At 57.7% G+C, this 14,129-nt stretch overlaps 1 protein-coding gene across 3 annotated transcripts in view; it reads right to left on the bottom strand.

The window, feature by feature from the left end:
* Nucleotides 1-5,673: 5,673 nt before the first annotated feature.
* Nucleotides 5,674-14,129, bottom strand: part of KCNIP3 (potassium voltage-gated channel interacting protein 3) — a 93,002-nt gene continuing 84,546 nt past the window's right edge. For all 3 annotated transcript variants that reach the window (XM_050755155.1, XM_050755156.1, XM_050755157.1), the window contains 6 exons: nt 14,000-14,069; nt 13,708-13,778; nt 9,997-10,104; nt 9,220-9,324; nt 8,436-8,498; nt 5,674-7,729 (listed from right to left, as the gene is read on the bottom strand). In XM_050755155.1, the coding sequence (XP_050611112.1) occupies nt 7,682-7,729; nt 8,436-8,498; nt 9,220-9,324; nt 9,997-10,104; nt 13,708-13,778; nt 14,000-14,069 (465 nt within the window). In that variant the 3' untranslated portion in view covers nt 5,674-7,681. The remainder of the gene's footprint in view (nt 7,730-8,435; nt 8,499-9,219; nt 9,325-9,996; nt 10,105-13,707; nt 13,779-13,999; nt 14,070-14,129) is intronic.

Genomic DNA, 14,129 nt, shown 5'->3' with positions numbered 1-14,129 from the left:
CCCACCAATCACTGGGACCCGAGGGGGAAAATGCACCCATTGGCTTAGGCCTGGCCTCGCTCTTTTCCCTTGGAGGTGAGAGCTGACTCCAAGGCTTCACGGATGGAGAGTGGAGGAGGGGTCTCCCAGTGAGACTGGGGGCTACTGGCAGGAGAAGAGGGAGGAGGCTGGGGAGGCAGAAGACTGGTGCTCGGTCAGGAGACCTTCCTCCTTGCCCTCATGGTGCCCAAGGCCACGAGCGAGAGAGAAGTTCCTGGGACCTTTTATCTCAGGCAGAGAGATGGAGTAGACATAGATCCTGTATGCACGGAAGGTTTGATTATGTTCAAAGCTGGTCAAGAGCTGAACGGAGGGGACTCTGTGCACGGGTCAAAGTGCAGGAGCGAAGGCAGGTACGGCCAGGTCTGGTGAGCTCGAGAGAAGCCGGGTTTCCTGCTTGAGGAACAGAGAGAACAGAAAGGTGTGCAGGGCTGGCAGGGAGCCCAGTGCTAAGACTGATGGCCCTCGGTGGCCGGGCAGCAGTCAGGTGGGGGTGGGCAGGGGAGGCAATGGTGGTCCACTGAGTGCTGCCACCATCACTTAAAGATGGCTGTGCTCTGGCACTGTGCAGGAGGAGCCCGACTCCCTTCCAGGGCCACACAGGGCCTTCCTGACAGGTCCCCGCCCAGTACACAGCCCCTTTGCTAGGACCTCTCAGCTCTGGTCAAAGGCGAACAAGACCCATATGTTCCCCCTCTGGATCCGTGAGATGTTCGAGTGGCGGGGGTGTGGGCGGGGTGGGGAGAGTTTCTCTCTAGTACCATCATCTTGGCCTCACTCAGGCATGAGGTTGCTGCTGGCCATGCTGGCTCTGTCACCGGCCCTCAAGCCCTTTCCCTGTGCAGCGGGGCCCCACCTCTCCCCCACCCTCAAGCTCTTTCCCAATCTCTGACCGCTGTGAAGCTCACCTTGCAGGGAACTGACTCTGCACACTCGCTTGACAACCAGCTGGCTGGGACAAAGTCCAGGCCACTGCAGCTGGCCCGCACATGACCAGCGATTTCCTCTCCAGGAATGGCCGGCCTTTGGTAGGCCCCTAACCCAAGGGGCTAAGGCCCAGGTGAAAGGACCAGAGGGCTGGGGGAGGGCCCCGTACCTGCTTTGGGCTGGCAGTAGTGCCTCTGGACCTGGGGGCTTGTCTGGGACCCAGAAGGTTGATGATGGCAATGAACAGATCAGAGAACCACCTTTGGAGGAGGGTAGAACTGGGTCAGAGAGGTCCTCTGCGGTCGGTGTCAAAGCCTTACTCACTCTAGACAACTCCGCCTGGAATGTGCCCTCCAGGGAAGTCAGGGCAGGTGACGGGGATCAAAGGCTCCTCAGTGATCTGAACACATGGCAGACATGTCCCACACCAAGGAAGGCTCTGCTCACTCCTGTTGTGTTCACAGTTCTCGGGGATGTCCCAGCCCTCCATCGCATCCCCACAAGCGCAGTCCCCAGCCTGTGCCCCGAGGTCACTTTCCGCATCGCGGCCCCATCACCTTCAGGGCCTGTTCTCATTGCCTTCTGCTGCCCGCACAAGACTTGAATTTCCTGACAGCAGGAACTGCGGCCTCTTCCCCGTGGACTCAAGATGCAGCTGTGCTCGGTGTGTGGAAGGTGTTTAATAAATGGGGAATGGCACCTGCCTTGCCTAGACCTGGGAAGGCAGAGCTTGGAAGGTGAGGGGAGTGAAGGTCAAAGCCCCACCCAAAGCAGAGATGCAATGATTAGGGCTCAGGGAGGACAAAGCACCCTGCAGCCTCGGGAGCCTGGGAGGTGGCTGCGAACGTGGAGGACAGTGTTGGTGTTCCTGAGGGTTCGGGGCCACGGGGCACGGGTCAGAGGTCGCAGAGTCCCTAGCAAGTGCAGAAGGGTCTCTGCCTCCCTGGGGCAGGCTGCGGTCCTGTCGAAGTCTGGGTCTGTAGGCCTCAGTTATCTGCAAGGGTCTCCTTCCGTGGGCTCCTGGAAGGCTGCTGTCTCCCGTCTTCCGGACCCGGCGGGGCCTGTGAAGGGTGTGAGTGGCGTTCGCAAGCTGTCTTCTGTCCGATCCGGAAAGCCTGGCGGGTCAGGGGCAGGCTTTTTAGGAGCGCCCCAGGGAATGAGGCCGGGGACACGCATCGTGCCCGTCCCCAGCACCCAGCTTGGTGCACTCGGTGCGCTGGTTACTTGATACATTCAGTTTTGGGGGCAAACCATGTGGAGAGCGAAGTAGAAATAGGAACGTATCTTTGGGGCTGTGAAGGAAATGACAAGTTCCTTCCAAGGAGCTTCCTCGGGCCGAAGGAGGGAGGAGCGGGAGGCCGTGGTGGGGCCCCGTCGCCCCCGGCGGTCAGTGGAGAGGGGCACAGCACTTGAGCTCCTCACTCCTGTCTCCTGCGAAATCGCTCCTGCAGCCGAGAAGCCTGGGACCTTCTAAACACGAGCGGCCCATTCTCCGGAAAGCTGTGCTATAGGGAGGGTGTGGGCGCGCTGGCCACCGTCTCGGACCCGCCTTTCCCACCCTACCTGTCGAGAGGGCCCTTGGGGTGAATGCAACAGGCCAGGCCCAGGTGCCAGCGCCGGCTCTGGGCCCCCTTCCCTCCCCATTTCCGCGCGGTGAGAGTGGCCTGCTGTGGCCCGATGGCCCCGACTACCCCTCCTCAGCCTGCTGGTCCCCACATGGGCCTTGGGGTTACCAAGAAAACTGGGGAGCAGCATAGATTTGTTTCCAAGACCTGGAAACTCCTTCTGAAATGTCTGTCCGCTCTCTGATGGCCTATCGGTGTGAGTCACCGTTCCGTAAAAAGGGACAGATGCAGGCACACGTCAGTGGCTAGGAAGGAGGGACGCCTGTGTTCATTAAGAGATGAGGAGATGTGTACGCGGAATCATCACACCAGCCCTAGCAGAGGAATTTTGTTGTTCTCGTTGCTTATTTTACAGATAAGGGAAACCGAGGCCCAGCAAGGTAAACTGACATACTGAAGACGACACGGAAAGTTCCAGAATGGAAGCATTGCCCTGTGCCGTAGATGCTGCAAGGCTTTAGAGATATGGCGTGTGTCAAGCAGTCACCTAGGATGTGGACTGGGGACACAGCTCTTCTCTGTCCTCTGGGCAGGGTGAGGGGAGGGGATGTGGACTGGGGACACAGCTCTTCTGTGTCCTCTGGGCAGGGTGAGGGGAGCAAGAGGGTTCCCCTGCCTTTGCCCCTTTCCCACCCAGACTTCCACATTGACTGGGTGGGAGCCGCACCCAGTGAGGACCTGGGAGTGCTGGCTCCCAGAGCGGATGGGACCAGCCCTGACCCTGTCCCAGGGGCAGCCAATCCATGGGCCATTGAGAGGCTTGGCAGGGGAAAGCTGTGCCCAGCAGAAAGGGCCATCCTCAGTCCAGTCAACTCCTCTGGGGGTGGTGGGAGTTTGCCCTACGGAGAGAAGATGCTGCACAACACAGAGAATCGAGGCAGAGGGCAGCCGCGTTTAGCAGAAGCAGTGCCAGGGCAGGGAATGTTCTGTTCCCAAACGCCAGGCCATGAGATGGTCTAACCCCACTGCTGGAGCTGGATGTGCTATCTGAACATCCTGTGCTCATTGAAGCCTGATTCTGTCATGCAGTCTGTCTCCTTGTGCTTGTTTTACAGATGAGAAAACCGAGGCACAGCGAGATTGTGTGACTTGCCCAAGGTGAATGGTGAACTGGGGTTTGTGTTGCGGCAGATGGGTGACTACGTCACAAGGGTGCTTGGGGAACTTCTGTCTGTCCTCTGTGCTTGAGGCTGATGCAAGAAGCATGAAGGGTGTAGAGAGCAGTAAATATTGAGGGAATCTAAAGAAATGCAATGTTACTTGCAAAAATAGTAAAAAAAAAAAAAAAATTCAGTGTAATTTCCAAAAATAACTAACGCAATATTTCTAGTCTCACTGCTCTCCCAGACCTTATCACTTCCTCATCAAGAGATGGAGACTAGTTCTCCTACGCTCAAAACTCAGTAGGACTTCATGTGACTCTTGATGAATAGAACGTGGAAGAAGTGATGAAACTTGACTTCTGAGGCTAGGTCATCCGAGGCAATACGGCTCGTGCCCTCGTGCCTGGTTCTCTCTGAGGACACTTGCCCTTGGGAACCTCGTCACCACACTGCAGGGAAGCCCAGGCCACACGGAGAGCCATAGATGTGTTCCCGCCAACAACCCCAACTGATGCTGCGGCTTACTGCCAGCAGCACCAACTGTCCAGCATGTGAGCGAGTGAGCCGCACTTCTGCCGCGTTCTAGTCATCAAGACAGTCACATGAAGTCCTACTGAGTTCTGAGGGCAGGAGAACCAGTCTCCATCTCTTGGTGAGGAAGTGCTAAGGTCTGGAGAGCAGTGAGACTAGAAATATTGCATTAGCTATTTTTGGAAATCATATATATATATATATATATATATATATTTTGTTTTTTACTATTTTTGCAAGTAACATTGCATTTCTTCAGATTCCCTCAATATTTACTGCTCTCTACACCCTTCATGCTTCTTGCATCTTCGACCTTTTAGCTGGGAGATCGCCTTGCTTCCACATGAAGTAAAGCCCTTGGACTTTTCTTTATTATCTATTGGTGGCAAAGTCTCTTATTTATTTATTTATTTATTTTGTGACAGAGTCTATTCCACCCCAGGCTGGAGTGCAATGGCACCATCTCAGCTCACTGCAATCTCCGCCTCCCAGGTTCAAGCAATTCTCCTGCCTCAGCCTCCTTAGTAGCTGGGATTACAGGCCCTCGCCACCAGGCCCAGCTAATTTTTTGTATTTTTAGTAGAGACGGGGTTTCACCATGTTGGCCAGGCTGGTCTTGAACTCCTGTCCTCAGGTGATTCACCCGCCTCAGCCTCCCAAAGTGCTGGGATTACAGGCATGAGCCACCGTGCCACATTGAAAATATTTTATTTGCCTGGTGTAAAATTCCAGGTTGGCAGTTACTTTTCTCTCGGCAAACTGGACGTGCCATTCCCCCGTCTTTCCGCATCACCATCACTGAGGAGAGCTGGCCGTCAGTCCGCCTCTGGCTGTCTTTGTCATCTGTCTTTGGTGTTCTGCAATTCACTGTAACGTGTTTAGGTGAGTTCCCTTTTATCTTGCTTGCTTAGGATGTGTTTGGATTTCTTCCATTTGAACTGGGGAGTTGGGGAACCCTCCTTCTCCCTCCCCCGGGCTCTCATTCTTGTCCCTTCTCCGTCATTGTCCTCACATGGCTTATACTTTTGAAAATAAACACCAGGAGACGCGTTCAGGCAAATACTGCTTTCTTCTGCCCCGTGGCCCTCACTCCCCAGCCAAGGGGACACCCAGAATGACTTCCCACAACTGGGAAAGAAAAATTATCTGGGGGTGAAATACACATGGTGCCTCAAGAAGTCCTCCTGCCCTGTGGGGTCTGTGTGGAGACTCCAGGGCTGGCTCTTCCCAGGAAGGCCCCGAAGGCCCACTGTGTGCATCTCAGCCTCACTTGGCCTCAGTGAGGTCACACTGCGAGCCTGAGAATTTGAAGGGCGTTCTCTGCCCCCAGAGCCAGCTCTCAAACGTTTACCAGCACAGCTCGGGGCAGGATCCGCGGCTAATGGCAGCAGGGGTGAGAAAAGCTGAGCTGAAGTTCAGAGCTGGGATAAAGCCAACAGGAATCCCTCTCCTTTGTCAAGTTTATTTTATTAAAATATACAGGACTGAGTATTAGTGGATGCTGAGAACAGGAACCACCCTCCCAGGCCGTGGCCGAGGGAGTCGCTTCTGCCATGCAGACATGCGGCCGGTCTGGTCCCAGCGCAGGAGGCAGACCCCTCCCGGTTGGGCTGTGCAGCCAGTCTGGCCCCGAGGTCAATGCGGGCAGGGGTGTGGTGGGGACGCTCTCCTGAGGCCTTGGTCTTAGCAGAGTGACACCAGCTGGGAGGGCCGGGCAGGGGGAGAGGGGAGGGAGAAGATCCCTGAGCCAGGGAAAGCTGATGCCCTCCTGGAGGCAGAGGCCCCCGGTCAGCCTGGAGTCTGGAGCCGGTGTCCCTGCAGCTCCGCGGGGGAGGCCACGCTGTGCCCGAATGCCGAGGGGCCTCCACCACACCGCCTTGCCTCTGAGGGCCCTGCTCACCCTGGGGCTGGCCTCCTGGGGCACTCGGGGACTCCCCGGGCCAGCCCTGAGTGGAGCTGGGCTGGCTGCGATGGAATGTATTATGTGGGAATGTTCCTGGAGGGGCCGTGCGGCCTGGGACCAGGTTCCTTCTCGGTGAGGCCCGGGCAGGTGCGAGCAGCGTCTCTCTCCTCCGGGGTTTCCGCTGACCACCCAGCCGCAGGCTCCTCAGCCCTCACCGCTGGCTCCAGCCTTGGGCTGGCACTCTCCATCCCCAGATGGAGGGGACCGCCAGGCAGAGTCCCCAGGGTTTGTGCTTTTAAATGTTGGTCAGCCGGGCTGGGCTTTGGGGACCTGCTGATCTCAGGCACAGGGCAGACCCCCCAGGCCTCTTCCCTAGGGCCACCGTACTGGGGCTCCTGGGCCCGAGCCTCAGCCAGCAGGAGGGCCTGGCCTCTGAGAAGCAGTGTGCTGGGCTCCCACCGGGGCTGCGCCTGAGCTGCTAAGGAATGCTTGTGCTTTTTGTGCAAGGCTGGGGCAAGCCTGGGCAGAGGGACGGTGACACTGCTTCAGGAGAGGGGGCTCAGCCAAGCCGCTGGGCCACAGGAGGGGCACTGCAGGAAGAGGAGGGACGCACCCCTTCCCAGGCCCCTCTGAGCTCTGCCCCGGGCTCCCTGGCTGCCAGTCCCTGAACCACGTGCCTGCTCCCGGGACCTAAGAGGACCTTGGAGGGAACAGTCTGTGCTGGAGGGTGTGTACAGCCCCACCTACTGCATTCCCACTGAACCAGGACTAGGACAAGGAAAGGCTCATCCCACCCTGTGGAGGGACAGAGTGCCCTCGGATTCTCCACCACGACCAGTCCCCAAGCTTGAAATCCCCCGCCTTCCTGCCATGGAGGGAGAATGGGGCCCAGTGGCCCTCACCACCCAGGCTTGCCCCATAGTAGGTGGCCTGGTACCCAGCTCTTCCAGGTCAGTGGAGTGGCAGGGGGTCCTGGGACCCCCAGGAAAGCATTTCCAGAAAGCTGCAGGCTCGGCCTCCATCACCCCTCTCCCCTGCCCCCCAGCTGGTCCCTCTGGGGTCCTGAGGTAAGAGGCTTTCTAGAGGCGTAGGTAGTGGGTAGGGAGTGGCTGTGGGGAGAAGGCCAGGGGAGCCCGGAGCCAGCCCACTGTGTGGCAAGAAAGCAGAATGGAGAACGGGACGAGGTGGGCTCACCGGAGGTTGGACCCTCCCCTGCAGGGGCACTTGAGCCCCTTCCTGGTGACATCCAGCAGCTGGTGGCCTGCAGACCTGCTCTGTCAACCGCTTACCCAGAAGCAGCCTCGCCTCGCTGGCCTGGGGAGGGCTGGTTGGGGCTCCTGGACTCGGCTCCCAGCCAGACTCAGCCCCTCCCTGCCAGCCCAGATGAATGGCTGTATCTGTGTATGTGTGTGTGTGTGTGTGTGTGTGTGTGTAGCAATCTGTTCACTTTTTGCAAATCTATTTTTTAAAAGTTTCTCGGAGGCTGTTCCTGGCAGGATGGAGATTTCTTGGGGGTGGAGGTGGCCATGGCCATGCACTCCTCCGGACGTGTCCTAGATGACATTCTCAAACAGCTGCATGGAGCTCATGATGTTCTCGTCCTGCGTGGAGAGAGGAAGGGATGCCGGTCAGGTGTTAGGTGGGCTCCAAATCCGACCCCCTTGAGCAGATTCCCGCCAGGGACTCGGAGACTGCACCAACTTCCTGTCTGTCTATCTCATTGGGTGGAGGGGAGCTGGGGGACAGGGAGGTGAAGTAGCTGGTCCGAGGTCCCCGGCTGGTGAGGCACAGCCTGTCTTCAACCCCACTCCTGACTGCAAGCCCATCTGGGACAAGCTGATGAAGGGGACCCCGGCTGGCCTCCAGCAGAGGCGGGGGCTGACCAGGACTGCTCTGGGAGTGGGGCAGTGGAGGTGCTGGAGGCCCAGCATCCTGCCCCCTGAGGTGCTCTCTGGAAGGGCCAGCAGCAACACTGCAGAGGCTCTGGTGCCTCCCCACAGTGACCCTCTCCCTCTGGCTGGCCCCATGTCTGCCCCTAACTTGAGACTCTCCAGGGGCAGGGCTGAGGGTGTGGGGGGAGTGGGGGGATGCTGTGGGCTACAGGGGTGGGTGGGGAGGAGGAGACTCAGACAAGAGGGCAAGTGGAGCTTGGGGCTGCCCAGGAGGTGGCGAGGGGCCAAGGACAGCTGTCACATCCTGGGCTGGCAGGGGTGGGACTGGGGTGAGGGAAGGGGCGGGCGCTGCCAACCACCCACCTCTGTAGCAGAGCCTGTAGAGAACTGTGGCCCGGCCTCCCGTGCCGCCTACCTTCTGACAGGTCTCCAGGAACTCTTCAATGGTCACCACCCCATCCTGGTTCCGGTCCATTTTCTGCAACCCAAGCCACGCCCAAGGTGACTCTGTGCCCCAGCAGAGACAGCCCTGCCCCGGGCCTGAGGACGCAGAAGTCACAGGTGGATGGATGGGCGGGTGGGGTCCCTCCACTCCGACTTGTCCCCTGTGACTCCTCTGGATCCAGGCCACACAATGAACCCTTCATAGCTACCTCCCAACCGACTGCTGAGGCTGCACGCATCTTCCCCCTGCTCCCCTAGGCCACTTCCCTGAGCCTTCCTGGGCTTGGGTTTCCCAGAATCTGTCCCCACACTCACCTCCCTGAGAGGCAGCCAGGGCAGAGGGAGCAACTGAGTCACAGGACGGCCCATGTCTAGTGGCCCCAGCAAGCGCGCGGCAAAGCCTGCGGCCCCTGTACCCCCATGCATACAGGTGAAGGCCCCCAACCCGCTCCTCTCGCAGAGCATCTTCCTGGAGGAGCCATACAGCTCTCAGGCGGCATGGAGCTCTGGCCCGGGGTCAGCTGCCTCGGGATCCCAGCCCTGGCCCCCAGATGAGGTCCACAGGGCAGAGCGGCGGTGTAGTTCGCTTCTCAGGGGTTCTGACAACCAGCCAGATGGGAGGGGCAAGTTTAACCTCCTCATGAGGAGTGGAGAGGCTTGGAGGGGCAAGGCACTTGCCCGGGGGAGGGGGCCCAAAAGCGAGAGCCCCTTCTCTGCCCAGTTCCTCTCCCTAGGCAGGGCTGGTGCGCGCTCACCTGGAAGAACCTCTCCACGTGCTCTGCCGGTGTGTCCTCCCGCAGGATGGGGTAGGTGTGGCGGCCCATCATGTCATAGATGGACTTCATGATGGCCAGCATCTCCTGGAGGGGGAGGTTGGCATGAGCCCGCTGCAAGGCTGGGGTGGCTGTGAGGGCCCAAAGGGAGCAGGCGGCATCCAAGAGTGCAGGGCACCTCCAGGCCAGTGAGTGCGAGGCGCCAGACGAGCTGGACAGAGGAGCCTTCCCGCTTCCGGGGCACCCAGAGCGAGCTTCTGACTCCAGGGGAAGCTCGTCTCCCAGAGAAGTGGGAGATGGATTGTGTGCTTATCTCCAAAATGTGACGCTGTAGCAGAAAAAGTGCTTGGACCAAATGAAACCTGTCTGTGGGTCCGTGTGGGAGGGCTCCCATCTCCACCCATGCCTTAAGGGACCACACTGCCCCCTTCACTCGGTGGGGGCCAAGGCCAGGACCTCTGGCTTCTCCACTTAAGTCTCCCCCAGGCCTTCTGTGTCAGACAGGATGACCGGAACACTTGCTGAGCTGGACCGAGATGTGTGGTGCAGGGTACGTGAGCCCACCCTCCACACCTGGGTGTCCAGGACTGAGGGCCCAGGAGAGGAGGAGAGCCCGCTGGCTGCTGTCCCCGGGGCCAGTCTCTGGATGGAGATCGGGAGAAGACAAGAGGGCAGCAGGAGCAGGGAGAGGAAGAGGGGTGGGGGGTAGAGTAGCAGGAGGGGAGGAGGGGACAGCCCCTGCCCCCAGCCCTCCACTACCTCTTTGGTGATGTAGCCATCCTTGTTAATGTCATAGAGATTAAACGCCCACTTGAGCTTCTCGTGGACTGTGCCCCGCAGCAGGATGGAGAGGCCGACCACAAAGTCCTGTGGGGAAAGAGAGGGCGGGGCGTGACAATCCAATCACTGCCCAGGTCTAGTTCCAGTTGCTGTGTGGCTTCCACTGAAATTCACGTCTCCACAGGCGCAGAGCCTCCCTAAGAGACTGACGGCGTCCATTCAGGTCAGCACAGGACGAGTGTGTGCCCGCGTGTGAGCGCATGCACGGGTGTGCACCTGTGTGAGGGTGTGCACCTGGGTGAGTGTGTGCACCTTTGTGAGTGTGTGAACCTGTGTGTATGCACCTGTGTGTGTGCACTGGGTGTGTGAACCTGTGTGTGTGTGCACCTGGGTGAGTGTGTGCACTGGGTGTGTGAACCTGGGTGAGTGTGTACATCTAGGTGAGTGTGTACATCTAGGTGAGTGTGTGAACCTGTGTGAGGGTATGCACCTGTGTGAGAGTGTGAATCTGGGTGAGTGTGTGCACCTGTGCAACAGTGTGCACCTGGGTGTGTGAACCTGTGTGTATGCACCTGGGTGACTGTGTGCACTGGGTGTGTGAAGCTGGGTGAGTGTGTGCACTTGTGTGAGGGTGTGCACCCGGATGTGTGAACCTGGGTGTGTGCACCTGTGTGAGTGTGTGAACCTGTGTGTATGCACCTGGGTGTGTGAACCTGGATGTGTGCACCTGGGTGAGTGTGTGAACCTGTGTGTGTGCACCTGGGTGAGTGTGTGCACCTGTGAATGGGCACCTGGGTGTCTGCACCTGTGTGTGTGTGCACCTGGGTGAGTGCACGCGCATGTGTCTGCATGTGTGTCAGGAGCGGCTTGGTAGCTGATACTGAGGTCAGATAAAGACATTCAAATATATATGGTGTCCTAGACCGTTTAATGCCGTGCTGCCTCGGGAGACGCCTGGGGGTGCTCTGTTAATAAAGGAGGTGCTCTGTGTTTACTCTGCCAAGCATCTGCATGGCAAAGGTGCTTGAAAACTTCTAGCCTAAAAAGCTAGAGGAATGATGCTCAGCTTTTTGTTTGTGGTTTGTTTTTAGAGACAGTCTCAGACGGTCACCAGGCTGGAATGCTGTGGTGCCATCACGGCTCACTGCAGTCCCCAACTCCCAGCCTCAAGCGATCCTCCACCTCAGCCTCCTGAGTAGCTGGGACCCCCTGGAGTAATCCATGCCTGGCAAATTTATTTTATACTGACAGAGATGGTCTCACTATGTTGTCCAGGCTGGTCTGTAACTCCTGGCCCCAAGTAATCCTCCTACCTTGGCCTTCAAAAGTGCTGGGATTTAATTCCACGGCCACCTTGCCCAACCCTGGTGCTCAACTCTTGAGTCATGACATGCTGTGTGTGGCCATTGCCTTTGGCATGTGACACTTTATTACTAATGTGACAAAATATGACAGTTCGAATGGTTTCCATGTGACAACTTCAACTGTTTTGTTACAGCAGTTGGTAGAAAGCAGGTTTTCCCTCTGCCTCTTGGAAGGTTTAAAGGTGAAAGGTCCTCCCAGGCTGCTCGGAAAGAAAGGGGTGAGAAAAGGGCTGTACCAGCGAAGTCGGATGGAGGACGGTCAGAGTGCAAGGGACAGGGCCATGCATCGGGGCCCTGAGGCCCCTCAAGTGCTAGATTTTTGGGATTGGAGGAAATCTGTACCATGAGAGAGAGAGACAGAGAAAAGCAATTTGGAAGAACAAAAATTATCCCAGGAGAAAAAACTCGACAACAACTATTAGGTTCAGAGATTAGAAATCTTGCATCACTAAAATAAGAATAGGATGTCACACAAAAGGGGTAACTGGAAAAAAGAAAGAGCTCTTGGAAATTAAAAATAAGAAAGCAAAATGACAGACTTAGAAGAAATGTTGGGAGAGCAAATGGAATCTTCCAGGAAGTGGAATGAGAAGGCAAACAGCTGGAACACAGGGGAGAAAGAGGGTAATGACAGGTGCACTCCAGAGCGGCCGATGCTGGGACACAGGCAGTTCGGGAAGAATGGGAGAAAACGGAGGAGAGCGGGTCGGAGCAATCAGAAAACACGATTTCCCAGACTGGAAGCAGAGATCTCCAGCATCCACCACGTCTTGGCACAATGTGTGAAAACAGCCTGCAGTTTAGTTGTAGGCATAGATCATAGTGAAATTTTAGCAAATTGGGTGCAAAGAGAGGATCCTATAAACTTTCTGAGAGAAAAGCAAAGCCAAACAGAAAAAGCAAAATCAGGTCCCATTCACAGGACAGCGTCAGCAGGGGCACCTGAGGCAGGAGGCCCAGGGCACGACGCCACCCCTGCTCTGAAGGAGAACAGCACCCCCTGGGAGAGCTGGTCCCTACAATTGATCAAGCAGGAGTAAGAACAGAATAAAGATACTCCCAAGTGCTCAAAGGCTCCAAAGTTACAGCTCACATCCTCTTTTATAGGAAGCGGCTGGGCGGTGAGCCCCTGAACACACAGAGAGGAAAGCAAGAGAAAGGAAGATCAGGGATCCCAGAACCAGGAGACCTAGCCCAGCAGAGTGGGGAGGAAGCCCCAGAGGGCACCAGGCCCCAGTGAGGGTGGAGCCGTGGGAGGCTGGGTGGGGGGCTCCTCTGGCAGACCCCAGGAGGAAGGGGCAGGGAAAGGACCCTGAGTCCTCCCTGAGGCTCCTCCATGCTAACCAGGTGCTTTCTGTGTGCTGTGGGGTTGGTATTTTAAATCTGAAAACAAGATTTGAAAACACGGTCTGCTTCTGTGTGCAGAGCCCTCGGTGTGTGGCTCAGAGCGGAGGGGTCCTGTGGTCACAGGGCAGGCGGGGAGCGTCAGTGTGCCCAGCGGGCTCGCGGCATAAAAATAACCCGCGCCGGTTATCGACGAGTTATTATTACCCCGTGCGGCCGGGGCCTTCTGGCCCCATGTGCTTCTCTGTGCTTTCCTGTTAGCTGCCCTTGGCCTGGAAGCCAAGTTGTCGGGATATCGATCAAGCCGGCTCTCAGCAAGGTTTTCCTCCCCAAAGCGGTTTCAGCTTTTCGCCTGCAGCTATTTTTAGAGTCCTGGGTTCCGTAGATGGGGCCTCTCTCCAACGATCCCTTGTGGCGGGGCTGGGAGGAGCCCGGCCGGGCCCCACAGGGAAGCTGTCTGGGTGGGGGATAGGCTTCTCCCTCCGCCAGTGGGTAACTCCAGGCTTCACTCTCAGTGCCCAGCTGGGATGAGCCCTGGAGGCTGCTCCGGCTGGGAAGATTTCTAGATATTTCTGGCCTATTTTCTGGGTAACAAGGAGTAAATTCTGAAAATGGAGGTTGCACATCCCACCATCAGCAAACCAGGCCTCTGGGTTAAGCCCTGATCCCTTTGAAAATGCAAATTCCTGCTGGGTCACTACCACCCGTGTGTGCCTCGGGGGCTCCCTTGACTGGGAGAGCTGGATACAAACTCTCAAATGGAAGAAAAGGCTGAGAACGTGGTACCGGCCCAGCAAAGTCAAACACCCCAGAGCTCACCGGCCCAGGGCCAGCCACATCCACTCGTTCCCAGGGTGACTCACAAGATCCTTCCCACCCAGGACCATGGCTCTCTCGACAGCCCTGAGAGTGATGCCAGGGCAGCGATTCAGCCCGGCAGCCACAGGGGCAGGTCATGTGGGAGGAATCCGGGAGGACCTACCTCAAAGTGGATGGCCCCGTTCCCGTCGGCGTCGAAGGCGTTGAAGAGGAAGTGTGCATAGGTGGTGGCATCTGGGGAGGGCAAGGAACAGGCTGGGGTGTGTCGGGGCTGCCTGGTGACTCATCCCCCACCCCAGGCAACCCCAGCTGGGGGTGCTAACTGTGTCCTGGTTTGGAGTCCCTGTTTTCCATGGGACAGGGGCCGCACCAAGCCTCCAGGATGCAAGGGGCAGCAGGAGGGTCCCCTCCCTCCACACTCGGGACACAGCAGGGCTGCCCTGCCTCGGACTCACCTCCCTGAGGGAAGAACTGCGCGTAAATGAGTTTGAAGGTGTCTTCGTCCACCAGGCCCGTGGGACACTCCTGCAGCAGGAAGGCACCCCCTCAGCCCTCAGCCACCCCCAGCTCCAAGCCCGACTCTGC

Source organism: Macaca thibetana, chromosome 13 (assembly GCF_024542745.1).
Source record: "Macaca thibetana thibetana isolate TM-01 chromosome 13, ASM2454274v1, whole genome shotgun sequence".
Classification (NCBI taxonomy): Eukaryota; Metazoa; Chordata; class Mammalia; order Primates; family Cercopithecidae; genus Macaca; species Macaca thibetana.
The sequence above is the reverse complement of the archived record's forward strand: the minus strand, read 5'-3'. Positions and strand labels throughout refer to the sequence as shown.